General features: G+C 42.1%; 1 protein-coding gene across 1 annotated transcript; it reads left to right on the top strand.

The window, feature by feature from the left end:
• Window positions 1–2,625: 2,625 nt before the first annotated feature.
• LOC121381761 (flocculation protein FLO11-like) lies at window positions 2,626–8,397 on the top strand. The gene is made up of 2 exons (XM_041511111.1): window positions 2,626–6,043; window positions 8,189–8,397. Exons 1-2 carry the CDS (start codon window positions 2,626–2,628, stop codon window positions 8,395–8,397), a joined length of 3,627 nt encoding a protein of 1,208 aa, XP_041367045.1.
• The last annotated feature ends 16,630 nt before the right edge of the window (window positions 8,398–25,027 follow it).

Raw genomic sequence — 25,027 nt, 5'->3', positions numbered from 1 at the left:
TAATATGTCATTGTGCACGAACGTGTTAGCCCGAAAACCGACGCCAGTCTACTTAGTGCGCAACGTAACACGAGCTGTGATTAATTTAATCCGTGGCATATAATTAATTAATAGATAGATGGGTACAGTAGTGCAAGGTCAAAGTTAATCAGCGAACACATACAACAATTAGCTAACTGCTTGTTCCGAGCAATAACAACTTGATTTTTAAAAAATTACATTTATTTTGCTTAACGACACCACTAGAGTACATTGATGTATTAATCATCGGCTATCGGATGTCAACCATTTGGTAATGACATATAGTCTTAGAGCGGAAACCCGCTACATTTTCCCACAAGGGATCTTTTATGTGCACTATCACACAGACGAGATAGTACATACCACGAACTTTGATATACCAGTCGTGGTGCACTGGTTGGAACGAGAAATAGCCCAATGGGCCCGCCGACGGTGATGGATCCCAGACCGACCGCGCATCAAGCGAGCGCTGTACCACTGGGCTACATCCCGTCTCACGGTTAGTCAATACATGGAAAAGGAAGCCTTGAACGGAAACAAATTGCCCTAAAAGTGAATTTTTTTTCTTTATTATTTTTTTTTCTTTGCAATATAGTTTCTGATACTATTCAGTGTAGTCAGTAGCATGTACAAGTCTTTACAAATCAGACCGCAGGAAAGTGTTAAAGCCGTTAATTCCAAAATGGTAGATTATGCCATCTCAAATCTTAAAAAGAGACAGCGAGTTAGTAACCATCCTCTGATTCTTTAAATGATTTGGAGTTGGTTATAAATATCACCAAGCAGTTGCCTGTATTCATGTATACCTATGTTGTATTTGACGATTTGCGTACGTTAATGCTCGCTTTACAGTCGCAAATAGCCGTCGCTGGTCCAACTCAATTTACGACTGTAAAACTAGCATTAAAATCCGCCATGTTTTATTTAACCTCTAGGTTAATATGTTCATCAGTATACCTCACTGCTTGTGGGGGTTGCAACCTATACTATGTATGTATGTATGTATGGTTTTATAAAATTTAATACAGCTTTTAAAAAAAGATCCATTAGGGTGGGCCATGGCCCCCGTGTCCCCCCCCCCCCCCCCACACACCTTATCCCGCCTACGCCACTGGTATACCTTAATAAACTGAAACCCGTTGAAAAACCTTTTGTTACATTTTTTTTCATGGTCAAATAATATTTTGTCTAGATTGTATGTATGTGTGTGTGTGAGAGAGAGAGAGAGAGAGAGAGAGAGAGAGAGAGAGAGAGAGAGAGAGAGAGAGAGAGAGAGAGAGAGAGAGATGGATGGATGGATGGATGGATGGATGGATGGATGGAGAAAGAAAGATAGAGGAGAGAGAAAGAGTGAGACATAATGAGAAAGAGAGACCAAATCATGAGAGAGGGGAGAGACGGAGAGAAAGAAAGACAGTGATGGAGAGAGAGAGAGAGAGAGAGAGAGAGAGAGAGAGAGAGAGAGAGAGAGAGAGAGAGAGAGTGGACGTGATGAAAAGAAAAAGAGGAAGAAAAACGTAAAATAATTCATAATATAACTAAATATGTTGGATCCCTTTTTGCTTTAAAACATTATTTCACTGGAGCAATGGTAAGGCGAAGACCAACAGCTACTGGGTTCGCATCCCAGGACCATCCCCGTCCGTCAACCATGGCAAGATGATCCATTAAACGCATCAGACAATGTGTAGAACTTACACAAATACATGTACATTGGATCTACGAGATTTGTTCAAATCCATATATAGATTAAAAACGGGATGAATATATGCGATACAAAACTATGGAGGTCCACGCACGTTTGTATTATTCACATGGCTCAACATAATCGAGTTAATAATAATCATACGAAACACACGGGTAACAACACGTAATCACGTCGCCAACCAATGACATGATTTTAGGAAGCGACGTCATAACATGACCAAAAAGACATAATATCTGAAAATGATGTCATTTCGTCATCTCCTAGTTAGGTTTGAAACGTTTTGAAATGGTTCTTAATAATAATAATAATAATAATAATATAGGTGATAACATATATGTTATATTGATAGCTCTGTTTTGACAGCCATCTTGGACGCCATCTTGAATATTTCAAAATGTTCAAGGGTTTGTGTGTGTGTGTGTGTGTGTGTGTGTGTGTGTGTGTGTGTGTGTGCAATATATCAACCAAAATATGACCCATAAATATCAGTACTACAACCCCTACCTCAAAGTATTAACTGAAGAAAATGGTACCTTTGATGGCTCATTTTCGGTATAACCAGATGTTTTTACAACACCCCTAGTTTCGCATAAAATTTGAGTATGTTTTTTACAGGTACCCCATACAGGTTTCAAACACAAGGCTACTTGACACAGTAGTACTAGATGAAATAAAATTGCATACATTTTTAGCTCAGATGAAACTAATTTTTTTTACACCCAACACACACATTTATAACCAATCATATGCCTTGTGGTGTTAACGTCTCTATCAAAAGTTCGGTGCATCTCCAACTTTGACCCAGCTGGAAATTATTTGGTTTAGTGCTACCTATAGATGGACCAACAAGTATATTTACAACTTCCGGTTCCGGTTTTGAGAGGACCACTAGCACAATGACACCAGGAACTGAGCCAATGTCAACTGATATTAATACTGAGAGAAACGGTGCACCAGGAACTGAGCCGATGTCAACTGATATTAATACTGAGAGAAACGGTGCCCCAGGAACTGAGCCGATGTCAACTGCTATTAATACTGAGAGAAACGGTGCCCCAGGAACTGAACCGATGTCAACTGCTATTAATACTGAGAGAAACGGTGCCCCAGGAACTGAGCCGGTGCCAACTGCTATTAATACTGAGAGAAACGGTGCCCCAGGAACTGAGCCGATGTTAACTGATATTAATACTGAGAGAAACGGTGCACCAGGAACTAAGCCTGTGTCAACTGCTATTAATACTGAGAGAAACGGTTCCCCAGGAACTGAGCCGATGTCAACTGATATTAATACTGAGAGAAACGGTGCCCCAGGAACTGAGCCGATGTCAACTGCTATTAATACTGAGAGAAACGGTGCCCCAGGAACTGAACCGATGTCAACTGCTATTAATACTGAGAGAAACGGTGCCCCAGGAACTGAGCCGGTGCCAACTGCTATTAATACTGAGAGAAACGGTGCCCCAGGAACTGAGCCGATGTTAACTGATATTAATACTGAGAGAAACGGTGCACCAGGAACTGAGCCGATGTCAACTGATATTAATACTGAGAGAAACGGTGCACCAGGAACTGACCCGGTGTCAACTGATATTAATACTGAGAGAAACGGTGCACCAGGAACTGAGCCAATGTCAACTAATATTAATACTGAGAGAAACGGTGCACCAGGAACTAAGCCTGTGTCAACTGCTATTAATACTGAGAGAAACGGTTCCCCAGGAACTGAGCCGATGTCAACTGATATTAATACTGAGAGAAACGGTGCCCCAGGAACTGAGCCGATGTCAACTGCTATTAATACTGAGAGAAACGGTGCCCCAGGAACTGAACCGATGTCAACTGCTATTAATACTGAGAGAAACGGTGCCCCAGGAACTGAGCCGGTGCCAACTGCTATTAATACTGAGAGAAACGGTGCCCCAGGAACTGAGCCGATGCTAACTGCTATTAATACTGAGAGAAACGGTGCACCAGGAACTGAGCCGATGTCAACTGCTATTAATACTGAGAGAAACGGTGCCCCAGGAACTGAACCGATGTCAACTGCTATTAATACTGAGAGAAACGGTGCCCCAGGAACTGAGCCGGTGCCAACTGCTATTAATACTGAGAGAAACGGTGCCCCAGGAACTGAGCCGATGTTAACTGATATTAATACTGAGAGAAACGGTGCACCAGGAACTGAACCGATGTCAACTAATATTAATACTGAGAGAAACGGTGCACCAGGAACTAAGCCTGTGTCAACTGCTATTAATACTGAGAGAAACGGTTCCCCAGGAACTGAGCCGATGTCAACTGCTATTAATACTGAGAGAAACGGTGCCCCAGGAACTGAACCGATGTCAACTGCTATTAATACTGAGAGAAACGGTGCCCCAGGAACTGAGCCGGTGCCAACTGCTATTAATACTGAGAGAAACGGTGCCCCAGGAACTGAGCCGATGTTAACTGATATTAATACTGAGAGAAACGGTGCACCAGGAACTAAGCCTGTGTCAACTGCTATTAATACTGAGAGAAACGGTTCCCCAGGAACTGAGCCGATGTCAACTGATATTAATACTGAGAGAAACGGTGCCCCAGGAACTGAGCCGATGTCAACTGCTATTAATACTGAGAGAAACGGTGCCCCAGGAACTGAACCGATGTCAACTGCTATTAATACTGAGAGAAACGGTGCCCCAGGAACTGAGCCGGTGCCAACTGCTATTAATACTGAGAGAAACGGTGCCCCAGGAACTGAGCCGATGTTAACTGATATTAATACTGAGAGAAACGGTGCACCAGGAACTGAGCCGATGTCAACTGATATTAATACTGAGAGAAACGGTGCACCAGGAACTGACCCGGTGTCAACTGATATTAATACTGAGAGAAACGGTGCACCAGGAACTGAGCCAATGTCAACTAATATTAATACTGAGAGAAACGGTGCACCAGGAACTAAGCCTGTGTCAACTGCTATTAATACTGAGAGAAACGGTTCCCCAGGAACTGAGCCGATGTCAACTGATATTAATACTGAGAGAAACGGTGCCCCAGGAACTGAGCCGATGTCAACTGCTATTAATACTGAGAGAAACGGTGCCCCAGGAACTGAACCGATGTCAACTGCTATTAATACTGAGAGAAACGGTGCCCCAGGAACTGAGCCGGTGCCAACTGCTATTAATACTGAGAGAAACGGTGCCCCAGGAACTGAGCCGATGCTAACTGCTATTAATACTGAGAGAAACGGTGCACCAGGAACTGAGCCGATGTCAACTGCTATTAATACTGAGAGAAACGGTGCCCCAGGAACTGAACCGATGTCAACTGCTATTAATACTGAGAGAAACGGTGCCCCAGGAACTGAGCCGGTGCCAACTGCTATTAATACTGAGAGAAACGGTGCCCCAGGAACTGAGCCGATGTTAACTGATATTAATACTGAGAGAAACGGTGCACCAGGAACTGAACCGATGTCAACTAATATTAATACTGAGAGAAACGGTGCACCAGGAACTAAGCCTGTGTCAACTGCTATTAATACTGAGAGAAACGGTTCCCCAGGAACTGAGCCGATGTCAACTGATATTAATACTGAGAGAAACGGTGCCCCAGGAACTGAGCCGATGTCAACTGCTATTAATACTGAGAGAAACGGTGCCCCAGGAACTGAACCGATGTCAACTGCTATTAATACTGAGAGAAACGGTGCCCCAGGAACTGAGCCGGTGCCAACTGCTATTAATACTGAGAGAAACGGTGCCCCAGGAACTGAGCCGATGTTAACTGATATTAATACTGAGAGAAACGGTGCACCAGGAACTGAGCCGATGTCAACTGATATTAATACTGAGAGAAACGGTGCACCAGGAACTGAGCCAATGTCAACTAATATTAATACTGAGAGAAACGGTGCACCAGGAACTAAGCCTGTGTCAACTGCTATTAATACTGAGAGAAACGGTTCCCCAGGAACTGAGCCGATGTCAACTGATATTAATACTGAGAGAAACGGTGCCCCAGGAACTGAGCCGATGTCAACTGCTATTAATACTGAGAGAAACGGTGCCCCAGGAACTGAACCGATGTCAACTGCTATTAATACTGAGAGAAACGGTGCCCCAGGAACTGAGCCGGTGCCAACTGCTATTAATACTGAGAGAAACGGTGCCCCAGGAACTGCGCCGATGTTAACTGATATTAATACTGAGAGAAACGGTGCACCAGGAACTGAGCCGATGTCAACTGATATTAATACTGAGAGAAACGGTGCACCAGGAACTGACCCGGTGTCAACTGATATTAATACTGAGAGAAACGGTGCACCAGGAACTGAGCCAATGTCAACTAATATTAATACTGAGAGAAACGGTGCACCAGGAACTAAGCCTGTGTCAACTGCTATTAATACTGAGAGAAACGGTGCACCAGGAACTGAGCCAATGTCAACTTATATTAATACTAAGAGAAACGTAAAAAATTGTATCATATAGGGAATAATTACGTTATAGACATTAAGCACGGGGCCTGGTGTCATATAGGGAATAATTACGCTATAGACATTCAGCACGGGGCCTGGTGTCATATAGGGAATAATTACGTCGTAGACATTAAGCACGGGGCCTGGTGTCATATAGGTAATAATTACGTTATAGACATTAAGCACGGGGCTGGTGTCATATAGTGAATAATTAAGTTATAAACATTAACTACGGGGCCTGGGATCATTTATAGAATATTTACGTAATAGATACTAAGTACAGAAGATGAATGAATGAATGAATGAATGAATGAATGAATGTTTAACGATACCCCAGCACGAAAAATACATCGGCTATTGGGTGCTAAACTATGGTAATCACAGAAGCTGTGTTATATTAAGCAATATTTACGTTATAGACAATAGGTATGAGGCTGGTGTCCTATTCTAAATGTTTACAATATATACACTGACAATGCGGCACATTTTAGTGGAATGTGACCATCTGAAGCTGATGAGAAAAGTTATATTTTTTTAACCGAAATACGAGTATATTAGAATGTTCTGAAAACATTTTGATTTCTATACAAAGTTTTAAAATATACTTACCTTGATTTTTGTATTGCGTTGTACCTTTCCCCGCAACTCTTTACAATGTGGTTTTACATAAATATACTCTCCCAAAAAAGTTCTGTTACACCATCAACTACTTGAATATATGTATGACCAATATGAACGTAAAATCTCATGACACACACAATAAACAATATTCAAACCCTGCATTGGAATCACTACCAAAGTTTGACCTTGATGCCAAAACGCAGCCTTCAGTCCAATTTTACGTTAAACTGACAAATCACACGCTGCACGTGGCATGTGTAGCCAAATGCTGTCACAATTTGCATGCTGTGTCATCGTAACATAGGAGTATAAAGGACACCATCGGCAAATGCCATCGATTCACAGTTTTTCCACAGAGGTTGTCGTTACAATGCCGAAACTTACAGAACAACGCCATAACGCTATTGGACGCCTTCAAGCATGGGCGAACCAGGGTGATGTTGCCCGACATATGGGGGTTTGCAGAACCACTATAAGCAGACTTTGGGTGCGTTACAACAACACAGGAAGCACTCGTGATAGACCAAGGTCAGGCCGACCGAGATTGACCACCCCAGCCCAAGATCGACACATCCGGTTGATACACCTTCGGGATAAATTTAGGACAGCGACCTCTACAGCTAGTTAAATTCCTCAATCAGTAGATCTGACAGCATTGCGTGGACTCCCATGTCCAGGTGACATTTCATCTATAAATAACAATTTAAATATCGACCAGTTACACTTCGCCTTTTATAGCGTTATTCGGGAGCATACAAATTCTAAAAATATCGGACGAGACTACTTAAGCAATAGGCGAACTTGTGTGTCTATTTCAACATTGAAAAAATAGGGGGAAAAGTGCAGTAATAAACTCTGAATTGTATACTAGTACAAACAGATTTTATGGCTATACCATCACGGGTTTTTTTTCGTCTTGAAACAAATTTTATATAAAATTTTATATTGAAATTAGTTTCCGGCATACTTCGTAATTCATCCGAATCATTTCGTATATCCTCAGTATAATCCCGAATGTTTTCAAATTCTTTTTAAATCACTGGCATAATTTTGCAAGAAAGGTTTTGATTGGTCGAATGAAAGGTCAACTGGACATGAGCTCCAACGGGGTGCTGTTAGATCCACATGTAATAGTAATTAACCAGTGGAGCTAATTTTAATTAGACTAAGATGAATTTCCCCCAAAACCGTTATCAATCGTCTACGTCAAGCTGGTCTTCGAGCAAGGAGACCTGTACGATGCATCGTTCTCACGGCACGTCATCTCGCTGAACGCTTCGGTGGTGTCATCAACATTTTTGATTGAGACGTGCACAGTGGAGGACAGTTCTCTTTTCTGATGAATCTCGTTTGATGTTATTCAGAGCAGATGGACGTTTCAGAATCTATCGACGTCATAATGAACGTTACGCCACCAACTGTGTTCTACAACACGATCGTTTCGGTGGCGGTAGTGTCATGGTGTGGGCAGGGATTCACCATGATGGTCGTACTGCTTTGGTGCGAGTTAATGGAGCGCTCAATGGCCAGCTCTACTGGGACGAGATACTGCAACATCACGTCGTTCCACTGATTAACGTCACTCGTCGTATCTTTCAGCATGACAGTGCCAGGCCACACATTGCACGTGTCTGCCAATACTTTCTACTGCAAAACTACGTTCATGTCCTGCCATTGCCAGCAAGATCGCCAGATTTATCCCCAATTGAACACCTCTGGGACGTCCTGGATCACAGAGTTCACCAAAGGAACCCTCCGCCATAAACACTACAGGAACTGTACTTGGCGTTACAGAATGAATGGCAAAACATCCCCCAACATAACATTCAAAATCGTGTTGCCTCCATGCGTTGTTGTTGTGCAGCTGTGATTGCAGCACGAGGAGGACATAACGGATACTGAACATTTTGAAACCCCATGATTGATTCACATCACGTGACAGACTTCATCGTTAACACTGCAAACCCAGAATAGTGTCGCCTACTGTTAGATAATTTAGTAATCATACAATGTCACTTCAAAATGAAATATGTAATATTTAACTAAAATAAATGATGTCGAAGTTACGTGTAACAGAACGTTTTTGGGAGAGTATATATACATTTTGTTTTCTTTAAATAATAATAATATTTCCATGTACATACCTTGTTTGACACCTAATCGCCAATATGTATTGTGTGCTGTGTGTCGTTAAACATTCATTCATTCCATTCCAACTGTATGTATGAACAGATCTTTGTATTACTTCCCTCAACGGGACGATGCTAGTTATTTTACTTTACTTTTGCTATTACTTTTCTTTTTTACTTTACGGGCGGGACGTAGCCCACTGGTGAAGCGCTCTCCTGATGCGCGGTCGATCTAGGATCGATCCCCGTCGGTGGGCACATTGGGCTATTGCTCGATCCAGCCAGTGCACCACAACTGGTATATCTAAGGCCGTGGTATGTGCTATCCTATCTATGGGACGGTGCATCATCGATCGATCGCGTAAGCATCAACTGATCGCGGTGCACCACCAGTGGATCCGTTGTAAGCGTAACCATCTGTAAATGGCGCAAGAATCGATCGATAGCGCAGATATGTCGATGGCGTGTGACATTGATATATTCGCATACTTGTAATATTGAGATTAAAACGACGTATTTATGTAATATTAAGATTAATGTAATATTTGGCATAATTGTCATGTCCATTTCATTTCAACTTATTTTCGTGCTTATATCCAATTAAGGTTCAAGCAAGCTGTCCCGGCAACACATGCCTCAGTTATTTGGACTGTCTGTCCAGGACAGTGGGTTAGTTGTTAATTGTTAGTGTTTAGCGAGAGAGAAAAGGGTGTAGTGATCATACACCTACCCATCGAGTCGTTAAAACTCGCTCTGGTTGGGAGTCGGTACCGGGATGCCAACCCTGTACCTACCAGCCTTATGTCCGATGTCCTAACCACGATAACGCCGAGGCCGGTAATCGTAATGTAACAATGATGTTAATGTCACTCATTATTCATACATACATATATATATATATATATATATATATATATATATATATATATATATATATATATATACTATTGGGGCTAATGTACTTGACAATATAGTGTTACAAGCAGATGTAGCCCAGTGGTAAAGCGTTCGCTTGATGCACGGTCGGTCTGGGATCGATTCCCGTCGGTGGGCCCATTGGGCTATTTCTCGATCCAGCCAGTGCACCTTGACAGGTATATCAAAGGCCGTGGGATGGTGCATATAAAAGATCCCTTGTTGCTAATCGAAAAGAGTAGCCCATGAAGTGGCGACAGCGGGTTTCCTCTCTTAATATTTGTGTGGTCCTTAACCATATGTCTGATGCCATGAGTGCGTCGTTAAATAAAACCTTTCCTTCCTTCCTTCCTTGTTATAAGCAATAGTAAAAGTAAAGTTTGTTTTATTTAACGACGCCGCTAGAGCACATTGATTTTTAATCTTATCATCGGCTATTGGACGTCAAACATATGGTCATTCTGACACTGTTTTTAGAGGAAACCCGCTGTCGCCACATAGGCTACTCTTTTTTACGACAGGCAGCAAGGGATCTTTTATTTGCGCTTCCCACAGGCAGGATAGCACAAACCATGGCCTTTGTTGAACCAGTTATGGATCACTGGTCGGTGCAAGTGGTTTACACCTACCCATTGAGCCTTGCGGAGCACTCACTCAGGGTTTGGAGTCGGTATCTCGATTAAAAATCCCATGCCTCGACTGGGATCCGAACCCAGTACCTACCAGCCTGTAGACCGATGGCCTGCCACGACGCCACCGAGGCCGGTAAGCAATAGTAAGTCATACGTACAATAGTAATGCTATCGTAACAGCTGATGTATTCATACATGTAATATTAATGTAACAGCTTGTGTCATACGTATAATACTGATGCTAATGTTACAGCTGATGTAGTCATGCATGTAATGTGTAGTCATACATGTAATATGTAGTCACACATGTAATATGTAGTCACATATGTAATATGTAGTCACACACGTAATATGCAGTCATACATGTAATGTGTAGTCATACATGTAATATGTAGTCACATGTAATATGTAGTCATACATGTAATATGTAGTCAAATATGTAGTCATACATGTACTATGTAGTCACACATGTAATATGTAGTCATACATGTAATGTATTGTCATACATGTAATATGTAGTCACACATGTAATATGTAGTCATACATGTAACGTGTAGTCATATATGTAATATGTAGTCACACATGTAATATTAATGTAACAGCTGATGTCACACGTATAATACTAATGCTAATGTTACAGCTGATGTAGTCATACATGTAATGTGTAGTCATACATGTAATGTGTAGTCATACATGTAATATGTAGTCACACATGTAATATATAGTCACACATGTAATATGTAGTCATACATGTAGTCATACATATAATATGTAGTCATACATGTAATATATAGTCATACATGTAATATGTAGTCACACATGTAATATGCAGTCACACATGTAATATTAATGTAACAGCTGTCACACCTATAATACTAATGCTAATGTTACAGCTGATATAGTCATACATGTAATGTGTAGTCATACATGTAATATATAGTCACACATGTAATATGTAGTCACACATGTAATATTAATGTAACAGCTGTCACACGTATTATACTAATGCTAATGTTACAGCTGATGTAGTCATACATGTAATGTGTAGTCATACATGTAATGTGTAGTCATACATGTAATACGTAGTCACACATGTAATATATAGTCACACATGTAATATGTAGTCATACATGTAGTCATACATATAATATGTAGTCACACATGTAATATGTAGTCACACATGTAATATTAATGTAACAGCTGTCACACGTATAATACTAATGCTACTGTAACATCTCATGTAGACGTGTATAATATTAATGTTGCTGTAATAACAGATGTAGTCATACATGTAATACTGATTTTACAATTAACAATTATTAGTCGCATATATAATACATCTAATATTGTGTTTAATGTAAAATTAACGTAATATTAAGTAATATGTCAGTTAGATGAAGTAGGAATAATATATCATTGAAGGGTCTGCATGTCATATAGATGAAGTAGGAACAGTGTAGCATCTTGTGGAGTGTCTGTCTTATAGATGAAGGGGAATGGATGTCTTATAGATGAAGTAGGAACAATGTAGATGAAGTAGGAATAATATCTCGTCTAGGGGAATGGATGTCTTATAGATGAAGTAGGAACAATGTAGGATCCTGTCGAGTAGCTGTTCTATATAGATGAAGTAGGAATGATGTAGATGAAGTAGGAATAATATCTCGTCTAGGGGAATGGATGTCTTATAGATAAGGTAGGAATAATGTAGATGAAGTAGGAATAATATCTCGTCTAGGGGAATGGATGTCTTATAGATGAAGTAAGAACAATGTAGGATCCTGTCGAGTAGCTGTCCTATATAGATGAAGTAGGAATGATGTAGATGAAGTAGGAATAATGTAGATGAAGTAGGAATAATATCTCGTCCAGGGGAATGGATGTCTTATAGATGAAGTAGGAACAATGTAGGATCCTGTCGAGTAGCTGTCCTATATAGATGAAGTAGGAATGATGTAGATGAAGTAGGAATAATGTAGATGAAGTAGGAATAATATCTCGTCCAGGGGAATGGATGTCTTATAGATGAAGTAGGAACAATGTAGGATCCTGTCGAGTAGCAGTTCTATATAGATGGAATGATGTAGATGAAGTAGGAATAACGTAGATGAAGTATTCTTATAGATGAAGTAGGAACAATGTAGGATCCTGTCGAGTAGCTGTCCTATATAGATGAAGTAGGAATGATGTAGATGAAGTAGGAATAATATCTCGTCCAGGGGAATGGATGTCTTATAGATGAAGTAGGAACAATGTAGGATCCTGTCGAGTAGCAGTTCTATATAGATGGAATGATGTAGATGAAGTAGGAATAACGTAGATGAAGTATTCTTATAGATGAAGTAGGAACAATGTAGGATCCTGTCGAGTAGCTGTCCTATATAGATGAAGTAGGAATGATGTAGATGAAGTAGGAATAATATCTCGTCCAGGGGAATGGATGTCTTATAGATGAAGTAGGAACAATGTAGGATCCTGTCGAGTAGCAGTTCTATATAGATGGAATGATGTAGATGAAGTAGGAATAACGTAGATGAAGTATTCTTATAGATGAAGTAGGAACAATGTAGGATCCTGTCGAGTAGCTGTCCTATATAGATGAAGTAGGAATGATGTAGATGAAGTAGGAATAATATCTCGTCCAGGGGAATGGATGTCTTATAGATGAAGTAGGAACAATGTAGGATCCTGTCGAGTAGCAGTTCTATATAGATGGAATGATGTAGATGAAGTAGGAATAACGTAGATGAAGTATTCTTATAGATGAAGTAGGAACAATGTAGGATCCTGTCGAGTAGCTGTCCTATATAGATGAAGTAGGAATGATGTAGATGAAGTAGGAATAATATCTCGTCCAGGGGAATGGATGTCTTATAGATGAAGTAGGAACAATGTAGGATCCTGTCGAGTAGCAGTTCTATATAGATGGAATGATGTAGATGAAGTAGGAATAACGTAGATGAAGTATTCTTATAGATGAAGTAGGAACAATGTAGGATCCTGTCGAGTAGCTGTCCTATATAGATGAAGTAGGAATGATGTAGATGAAGTAGGAATAATATCTCGTCCAGGGGAATGGATGTCTTATAGATGAAGTAGGAACAATGTATCGTCCTGGGGTATGGCTGTCCTAGGAATGATGTAGCATTGGGGAGTGGCCGTCCTATAGATGACGTAGGAATAATGTCCCATCCAGGGGAGTCACTGTCCTATAGATAGAGTAGGAAAATGTATCGTCCTAGATTATGGCTGTGTTACGCCGCATAGAGTTCCTGACGCATAGAGCTCCTTGGGGAGCTTTATGCGTTGTGGCTATAACGCATAGAGCTCTCAGGGAGCGCTATCCGTTAGGCCATAACGCATAGATCTCTCGCAAGCTCTATGGGTCGAAGGTACACATCAATTTTAAAACTGGTCTTTCACCTTGACGCATAGAGCTCCCCACTTCCGATAATGACTCACTATAATCAATACAACCCTTAACATCATCATATGCATTGTGTAAATAATCATCATGGCTATTCTTGCGTTGTGTACAGAAGTATCTCAACGATATCAAATTATTGATGAATACCCTCTTCCAAAAGCCTCTTGATCAATGTCTCGTGGGAAGGAAGGAAATGTTTTATTTAACGACGCACTCAACACATTTTATTTACGGTTGTATGGCGTCGGACATATGGTTAAGGACCACACAGATACTGAGAGAGGAAACCCGCTGTCACCACTTCATGGGCTACTCTTTTTCGATTAGCAGCAAGGGATCTTTATATGCACCATCCCATAGACAGGATAACACATACCACAGCCGTTGATATATCAGTCGTGTTGCACTGGCTGGAACGAGAAATAACCCAATGGGCTCACCGACGGGGATCGATCCCAGACCGACCGCGCATCGAGCGAGCGCTTTACCACTGGGCCCCTTGTCACGTGGGACCAACTAGGTAAAACGTTTCGCTACGAAGTCCAGTGTAGCTGGCGCTACGACCAAACTGTACACTGCGTGATCAATATCTTACAGTACGTAACATATAGACTTGGTTGAGAATTTACGTATGGAAGCATGGATAATTCAAATGTCTATGACACTACGAATTCTAATAGCTTTCAAACATATTGATCATGCGTTGTAGAATTTTGTCGCAGCAGCGCCTATACTAGACTTCGTAGCGAAACGTGTTCTGGTTTTACCTAGTTGTCCCTCAGTGAATGTGCTCCATTATTATATCACATAGTAGAACCATGCATTTGTAAGAGATGGAATTTACCATTCCAGTAATCTCATACGCATTTGTCGTCTCGCAAATGATCGCAGACGAATGTTTTAGAAGAGGATGATGATTGTGATGATGATGGTGATGATGATGATGACGACGAAGATGATAATAATGATGATGATAATTGATGATGATGATGACAATGGATGAGGATGAGGTCCACAACGATGGTGATTTGTTGTTTTTGATGATGTTGATTGAGGAATAAAGGAATAGAAGTTAAAGTAAAACAATAGTCAGTAGTTTATGTTGTAGTAGTTAATATTTGATAACAGGGGTGCTGAATGAGGGACGATCGGGCATATTGACGCATTGAGCTCCTAGGAAGCTCCATGGGACAGGAGCTCTATGCAGTTCTTTAACGACACATAGAGCTCCTCGGGGAGCTCTTTGCGTCAGGATCTCTATGCGGCGTTACATGGCTGTCCTATAGATGAAGTAGGAATAATATCTTGTCCTCGGGAGTGGCAGTCCTGGTATAGATAAAACAGGTAGGTTCTGTCTTGTGTAGTGATATGAGCTTGGATTGTCTGCCAGGGCCAATTTGTGATATTTGTAAAAACAAAGAGTAATAAATATGTTGTTGATATTGTGTCTGTTGCTAAATACTCTTTTCTTCTTTTGAATATAACACTATTGTTGCTTCTTCGTCTGCCGTCGTATTTATACTTATTGCACAGAAGTCGTTAATCGTTAAAACACAAAACAACTACAGACAAAAAACCCAAAACCAACGACAACAAAATACAACTTTCCGTTATATTTTTTGAATAACACGACTCGCTTAATCCTTCGCTGTGTCATATTGATCGAATATTAAAGGAATTTTTATTTATAGCATGTTAAGTACGAGGTCTTGCTTAAATTACAGGTCTTTGCTTTGGTGGCGTAGTGGTTAAGTCGTCGAACTTAGGCTGATAGGTACTGGGTTCCCTTCTCGGTACTGGATCACACCCAGAGTGTTCAGAGGAGAGGTGCAAGTCCATTATTCCTCTCTCTCTCTCTCTCTCTCTCTCTCTCTCTCTCTCTCTCTCTCTCTCTCTCTCTCTCTCTCTCTCTCTCTCTCTCTCTCTCTCGCACTAACCTCTAACAGCTAATCGTTAACCAATTGTCCTGGCTACAGATTTTCGAAGCTATCTTAGCGCTACGATATCGTGAAACCGTCGTAAGCCATATGACGTGACAGCGTCGTACGCCATAGCCTACGACGGTTTAAGATATCGTAGGGCTAAGATAGCTTCGAAAATCTGGACCCTGGACAGACAGACCACATAGATGAGGTGTGTGTCCAGGACAGCACTTCTCCACTTCGATTTGTACAGTGACCGCCTTTTTGTACTTACTCAGTGCCGCGCGTCGCAAAGATCTTTTTGCGCTCAGGTCCAGTCAACTGTCGTACACACATCCAATGTAAGCACGTGTTACATCTACTTAAAAATAATATCAAAATAAAGTTAAAATGATACTTTCTTCTGAACCAATACCATCATTGCCGTCGCTTCTGTCTTTATCATCAGTGTCACAGTCACCAGGGGTTTTACATGCACCCGTAATGAATGAACCACGATAAACCATGTTCCCCTTAACTACACAGCTCGCTCATAGAAATCATACACGTCAATCAAATGTTCAACTTTTTTTTTTCATCTGATCTTGGGCCGGGACGTAGCCCAGTGGTAAAGGATCTAGGATCGATCCCCGTCGGTGGGCCCATTGAACTATTTCTCGTTCCAGCCAGTGCACCACGACTGGTATATGAATGGCCGTGGTATGTGATATCACGTCTGTGGGATGATGCATTTTAAAGATTCCTAGCTACTGATGGAAACATGTAGCGTGTTTCCTCTCTATGACTGTGTCAAATTGACCATATGTTTGACATCCAATAGCCGATGATTAATAAAGTAATGTGCTCTAGTGGTGTCGTTAAATGAAACAACCTTTTAGTTTTGGATCTGATCGACTCTGTATATATAATTTAACATAAATCAATTTACTTTAATGTTTCATCATACTCTTAACAAAAAGTTAAAAGTTAGTTTGTTTGGTTTAACGATACAACTAGAGCACTTTAATTAATTAATCATCGGCTATTGGATGTTAAACTTTTGGTAATTCTGACAGGCAGTCATCAGAGGAAATCCTCTACATTGTTTTAAAGGTAGGTCAGAGGGTTTTATGTGCACATTCAGAGCAAGCTGTTGTAGCGCACGCATGAAAGGGATCTTTTATATATACTTTCCCACAGACGGGAAAAGTACATACCACGGCCTTTGACCAGTTGTAGTGCAGGGCATATTTCAAAATATTAGTTTTGGTGTCGGATGGAATTTGAATCTTTGCCCTTGTATTAATTTTAAGTCATCCACAATAGGAAGTAAAGTAATATGGTTTTGTAGACGACATGATTAACCCATTTTGACAATGAAGTCTAGATAGTTTGGGTGTCGGACAGTGATAAAAATTAAAGATGCCAACTTAACATAAATTTAATCATTGCGACATTATATCAAAAGTATATGAGGGAACTTTGATTAACTAATGTTTTTTTCATAACCAAGAAACATGTTTGAAATCTAGATTAACAAACTTACTTTTCTGATTAACTCTTTGTCTTCTATAGGCACTTTAGTTTGGTGTCGGATGGAAATTATATTTTGGTGTCGGATGGAATTAAAATTTCATACTTTTCATCAGTATAATATTTTTGAATGAAAACGCTATGCCACACCGATATATAGGCACATATATATATATCATATAATATCTTACATTTTCAGTGCAATCATAGTATGTGATATTTTACATACAGAGGTTATTACCAGAGTGTTTTTCGGTATCGCTGAAGCTCTCCTCTTACACCGTCATCTAAACCTCGCCAAATAACCAAGATATCAACACGTAGTAACCTGATATTCTATATATGTCACGCATATGAGTATTGCGTGCATTAACATGGCTTCGTCGAAATGGGCGGGACGTAGCCCAGTGGTAAAGCGCTCGCTTGATGCGCGGTCGGTCTATGATCGATCCCCGTCAGTGGACCCATTACACTATTTCTCGTTCCAGCCAGTGCACCATGACTGGTATATAAAAGGCCGTGGTATGTGCTATTCTGTCTGTGGGATTGTGCATATAAAATAGCCCTTGTTACTAATGGAAAAAACTGTAGCGGGTTTCCTCTCTAAGACTGTATGTTAGAATTACCAAATGTTTGACATCCAATAGCCGATGATTAATAAATAAAGTGTTCTAGTGGTGTCGTTAAACAAAACAAACTTCTTAACTTTGTCTTCGTGGAAAACAAATATGGAAAATGATGTCGAGAGCAAATATCCGTAAAACACTGATACAAACACGATCTCGATGTATTTCTTAGTAAAAAGAAATCACTTGATATTTTGAAGTTTGTTTTGTTTAACGATACCACTAGAACACATTAATTTATTAATCATTGCTATTGGATGTCAAACATTGGGTAATTTTGACATATAGTCTAAGAGAGGAAACCAGCTTCATTTTTCCATTAGTAGCAAGGGGTCTTTTATATGCATCATCCCACAGACAGGATATCACATACTACAGTCTTTGATACACTAGTCGTGATGTGCTGGCTGGAACGAAAATAGCCCAATGGGCCCACTGTCAGAGATCGATCCCAAACCGACCGCGCATCAAGTGAGCGCTTTACCACTGGATTAGGTCCCACCCTGCTTGATATTTTGAATCAAGCGCTGGTACGGAAACTTGATTTTTATCGTACAAGATTAATACTTTTTTTCTTCGTTTTTTTCAATATCTGTTTATTTCTTTCTTTGAAGGACGTGTGAAAACTACCCATGGTTATGCCAAAATATGTCACGTCATAATTCCCATTGCGTGTTTGTTTGCATGAATTTGCGTCAAAATTGGCTCCAGTCCCAACAGCGTTTATGAAATACAGAAATGTTTTATTTAACAACGCACTCAACATATTTTATTTACGGTTATATGGCGTCAGACATATGGTTAAGGATCACACAGATATTGACAGAGGAAACCCGCTGTCGTCACTTCGTGGACTAGTCTTTTCGATTAGCAACAAGGGATCTTTTATATGCACCATCCCACAGAAAGGGTAGTACATACCACGGCCTTTGATATGCCAGTCATATCCTAGACCGACCGCGCATCGAGCGAGCGCTGTACCACTGGGCTGCGTCCCGTCCAGTGTTTACGAACGGCGCATACGTACATACACATACGCAAACGCATACACACGAATTTGTTCTCACTTATTAATCTGTAAAGAGCTATACGCAAACGAGGGTGTTACCGCTGGATTCTGTTAGTATTAAATAATACAATATCTATGTAACTATGCAAAAAGGTGCATTTGATTCCATACATGCGTGTAGAACTTTATATCCAGACCCATTCTCAGATTTGGCTTTTCCCTGCCCAACCATTGCCCCACGACTGTTATATCATAGGCTATGGTATGTCATGTACTACCTATCAGAAACTGCATATAAAAGACTCCTTGCTGCTACTGGAAACGTGCAATGAGTTTCTTTTATATCAGAATTATCAAAAGTTTGACATCCAATAGCCGATTATTAATAAATCAACGTGATCTAGTGGTATCGTTAAACAAAACACATTTTAATTTTGTATCCGTAACCGATGACAGCGAGTAATCATTGCGCAGTGCACTCTACGTATACGAATACACGAACCTACTACACATATACTCTTCAAAAAAAGAAACGCAAAAGGGTACAAATGGGTTATAACTCCGATTTTATGTTTCCTACCGGTTCATGCTTTGTGAATATAAGGTCATTGCATGTCCCAAACACATTCCCACGGTTACATTCGATAAAACGCAGCTACTGTACAATAAAGTTCCAAAATGTGAATATTCGCAAAAACGCAGCCACGTGCAAACCATGTCACCACTGCACATGCGTTGTCTGCACTTGCAACATGAACACCGACAGTATAAAAGTGCAGGGTGTTCGCTTGCCTGGCCTCTGTATCTGGCCGACAGTTGACAATCCAGGACATGCCACGTCTCAGTGAACCGCAGAGAAACAATACCATCGGCCGACTAGACGCAGGCGAATCCAGAACGGCCGTTGCCAGGGCATTCCATGTGTCCCCAAGCACCATCTCCAGACTGTGGGACCGTTACCAGCAACATGGATCAACACGTGACCTCCCTAGATCCGGTCGACCACGGGTCACTACCCCCGGGCAGGACCGCTACATCCGGGTACGCCACCTTCGGGAACGATTGACTACAACCACCTCCACAGCCGCAGCAATACCAGGTTTGCGAAGGATATCCGACCAGACCGTACGGAACCGCCTACGTGAGGTAGGAATTCGTGCCAGACGTCCAGTTCGAGGTGTCATCTTAACACCACAACACCGTCGACTCCGACTGCAGTGGTGCCAGATTCATCGACAATGGCCTCAACTGCGATGGAGACAGGTGTGGTTCAGTGACGAGTCCCGATTTCTGCTCCGACGTCATGATGGAAGATGTCGCGTGTATAGGTGTCGTGGTGAACGTTATGCGGCAAACTGCGTGCAGGAAGTGGACAGATTCGGCGGGGGTAGTGTCATGGTGTGGGCAGCCATCTCACACACTGGCAGAACTGACCTGGTCCACGTGCAGGGCAACCTGAATGCACAGGGCTACATTGACCAGATCCTCCGGCCACACATCGTTCCAGTTATGGCCAACGCCAACGCAGTGTTTCAACATGACAACGCCAGGCCTCACACAGCACGTCTCACAACGGCTTTCCTACAGAACAACAACATTAATGTCCTTCCTTGGCCATCGACATCACCGGATTTGAACCCAATTGAGCATCTATGGGACGAGTTGGACCGACGCCTCCGACAGCGACAACCACAGCCCCAGACCCTGCCCGAGCTGGCAGCAGCCTTGCAGGCCGAGTGGGCCACCATCCCCCGGGACGTCATCCGTACTCTGGTTGCTTCAATGGGCAGGCGGTGCCAGGCAGTTGTCAACACACGCGGAGGCCACACCCGGTATTGACTCCAGATGACCTTGACCTTGGTGGTGTGTCCTATCACTTACTCACAATGGACTAGAGTGAATTGTGAACAATCCTGCAACATTTGGTAATTATCGGACTCACCATTCAATAATTAAATCAATTCTCCAAATGTTACGACAATGTGGTTTTGCGTTTCTTCTTTTGAAGAGTATATATACGTTGATCCTTGTAACTATACTACATTCAATACTGGAGTAGTTCTATTCTAATAACTGAAATAAGGGAGTATTTCTAGCTTGTCTAAAATAATAAATGAACTAATACGTCTGAATTACTAGGAATAACTGCAATATGTAATAAGTAAAGTTGGTTTGTTTAACGACACCACTAGAGCACATTGATTCATTAATCATTGGCTATTAGATGGCAAACATTTGGTAATTTTGACATATAGTCATCAGAGGAAACCCGCTACATTTTTTCTAATGCAGCAAGGGATCTTTTATATGTATTTTCCCCACAGATAGGATGGCACTTACCACCGCCTTTGATATAGCAGTCGTGGTACACTGGCTGGAACGAGATATAGCCCAATGGGCCCACTGACGGAGCTCGATCCCAGGCCGACCGTGCATCAAAAGAACGCTTTACCACTGGGCTACGTCCCGCTCCCTGGGCCCCGTTTCACGAAGCGATCTTAGCCCTAAGATCAACTTAAGTGCATAAGGTAGCTATGCGCTTAAGGTAATCTTAGGGCTAAGATCGCTTCGTGGAACGGGGCCCTGGACAATAAGATACTGATAGAAAGATAAAAGGGAACACATACATTGTAACAAGAAATATTGCCTGCACCTAAAACCCTCATCCACAGTGTCAGAAAATGAACTGTGTTGCGTTACTGACATTCACTGCCACAGGTCTGACCCCCAGTCTTACATCCACAGTGTCAGGAAATGAACTGTGTTGCGTTACTGACATTCACTGCCACAGGTCTGACCCTCAGTCTTACATCCACAGTGTCAGGAAATTAACTGTGTTGCGTTACTGACATTCACTGCCACAGGTCTGACCCCCAGTCTTACATCCACAGTGTCAGGAAATGAACTGTGTTGCGTTGCGTTACTGACATTCACTGCCACAGGTCTGACCCCCAGTCTTACATCCACAGTGTCAGGAAATGAACTGTGTTGCGTTGCGTTACTTACATTCACTGCCACAGGTCTGACCCCCAGTCTTACATCCACAGTGTCAGGAAATGAACTGTGTTGCGTTGCGTTACTGACATTCACTGCCACAGGTCTGACCCCCAGTCTTACATCCACAGTGTCAGGAAATGAACTGTGTTGCGTTACTGACATTCACTGCCACAGGTCTGACCCCCAGTCTTACATCCACAGTTTCAGGAAATGAACTGTGTTGCGTTACTGACATTCACTGCCACAGGTCTGACCCCCAGTCTTACATCCACAGTGTCAGGAAATGCACTGTGTTGCGTTACTGACATTCACTGCCACAGGTCTGACCCCCAGTCTTACACCCACAGTGTCAGGAAATGAACTGTGTTGCGTTACTGACATTCACTGCCACAGGTCTGACCCCCAGTCTTACATCCACAGTGTCAGGAAATGAACTGTGTTGCGTTACTGACATTCACTGCCACAGGTCTGACCCTCAGTCTTACATCCACAGTGTCAGGAAATTAACTGTGTTGCGTTACTGACATTCACTGCCACCGGTCTGACCCCCAGTCTTACATCCACAGTGTCAGGAAATTAACTGTGTTGCGTTACTGACATTCACTGCCACAGGTCTGACCCCCAGTCTTACATCCACAGTGTCAGGAAATGAACTGTGTTGCGTTACTGACATTCACTGCCACAGGTCTGACCCCAGTCTTACATCCACAGTGTCAGGAAATAAACTGTGTTGCGTTGCGTTACTGACATTCACTGCCACAGGTCTGACCCCCAGTCTTACATCCACAGTGTCAGGAAATGAACTGTGTTGCGTTGCGTTACTGACATTCACTGCCACAGGTCTGACCCCCAGTCTTACATCCACAGTGTCAGGAAATGAACTGTGTTGCGTTACTGACATTCACTGCCACAGGTCTGACCCCCAGTCTTACATCCACAGTGTCAGGAAATGAACTGTGTTGCGTTACTGACATTCACTGCCACAGGTCTGACCCCCAGTCTTACGCCCACAGTGTCAGGAAATGAACTGTGTTGCGTTACTGACATTCACTGCCACAGGTCTGACCCCCAGTCTTACATCCACAGTGTCAGGAAATGAACTGTGTTGCGTTACTGACATTCACTGCCACAGGTCTGACCCTCAGTCTTACATCCACAGTGTCAGGAAATTAACTGTGTTGCGTTACTGACATTCACTGCCACAGGTCTGACCCCCAGTCTTACATCCACAGTGTCAGGAAATTAACTGTGTTGCGTTACTGACATTCACTGCCACAGGTCTGACCCCCAGTCTTACATCCACAGTGTCAGGAAATGAACTGTGTTGCGTTACTGACATTCACTGCCACAGGTCTGACCCCCAGTCTTACATCCACAGTGTCAGGAAATGAACTGTGTTGCGTTGCGTTACTGACATTCACTGCCACAGGTCTGACCCCCAGTCTTACATCCACAGTGTCAGGAAATGAACTGTGTTGCGTTGCGTTACTGACATTCACTGCCACAGGTCTGACCCCCAGTCTTACATCCACAGTGTCAGGAAATGAACTGTGTTGCGTTACTGACATTCACTGCCACAGGTCTGACCCCCAGTCTTACATCCACAGTGTCAGGAAATGAACTGTGTTGCGTTACTGACATTCACTGCCACAGGTCTGACCCCCAGTCTTACATCCACAGTGTCAGGAAATGAACTGTGTTGCGTTACTGACATTCACTGCCACAGGTCTGACCCCCAGTCTTACACCTACAGTGTCAGGAAATGAACTGTGTTGCGTTACTGACATTCACTGCCACAGGTCTGACCCCCAGTCTTACATCCACAGTGTCAGGAAATGAACTGTGTTGCGTTACTGACATTCACTGCCACAGGTCTGACCCCCAGTCTTACATCCACAGTGTCAGGAAATGAAGTGTGTTGCGTTACTGACATTCACTGCCACAGGTCTGACCCCCAGTCTTACATCCACAGTGTCAGGAAATGAACTGTGTTGCGTTACTGACATTCACTGCCACAGGTCTGACCCCCAGTCTTACACCCACAGTGTCAGGAAATGAACTGTGTTGCGTTACTGACATTCACTGCCACAGGTCTGACCCCCAGTCTTACATCCACAGTGTCAGGAAATGAACTGTGTTGCGTTACTGACATTCACTGCCACAGGTCTGACCCCCAGTCTTACACCCACAGTGTCAGGAAATGAACTGTGTTGCGTTACTGACATTCACTGCCACAGGTCTGACCCCCAGTCTTACATCCACAGTGTCAGGAAATGAACTGTGTTGCGTTACTGACATTCACTGCCACAGGTCTGACCCCCAGTCTTACACCCACAGTGTCAGGAAATGAACTGTGTTGCGTTACTGACATTCACTGCCACAGGTCTGACCCCCAGTCTTACATCCACAGTGTCAGGAAATGAACTGTGTTGCGTTACTGACATTCACTGCCACAGGTCTGACCCCCAGTCTTACATCCACAGTGTCAGGAAATGAACTGTGTTGCGTTACTGACATTCACTGCCACAGGTCTGACCTTCAGTCTTACATCCACAGTGTCAGGAAATGAACTGTGTTGCGTTACTGACATTCACTGCCACAGGTCTGACCCTCAGTCTTACATCCACAGTGTCAACTACTCTAATAACAAATTGAATCTGGTCTGAAATATCATGCATTCCCTTATTTCTTTTCAGCAGTGTAGTTGAGCTGTTTCTTATGTCTACCTTAATTAGGGTGATAATATCACTGTGTTTCGTTGTTAACTGTAATGATTTATCAGAAAAATTTGGATTTTGGGATGAGACGAAGTCTCAAATAATAAAGTTATGGATTATCTGTCCAACATGAAATCATGGGACAAAAGTCTAATAAGTTTCGATAATGGTGCAACTTACTATTACATTTGAAACGTAGAATAACCATCTAATATGTGTGAAATAATGGAATAAATATCCAAAACATATGAAATAATGGAATAACTAATGTGTGAATAATTGAATATTTATTTTGCCTGAAATAATAAAATAATGGA

This window comes from Gigantopelta aegis, chromosome 9 (genome assembly GCF_016097555.1).
Source record: "Gigantopelta aegis isolate Gae_Host chromosome 9, Gae_host_genome, whole genome shotgun sequence".
NCBI lineage: Eukaryota > Metazoa > Mollusca > Gastropoda > Neomphalida > Peltospiridae > Gigantopelta > Gigantopelta aegis.
Note: the sequence above shows the minus strand (reverse complement) of the source record. Positions and strands in the feature narration are given on the sequence as shown.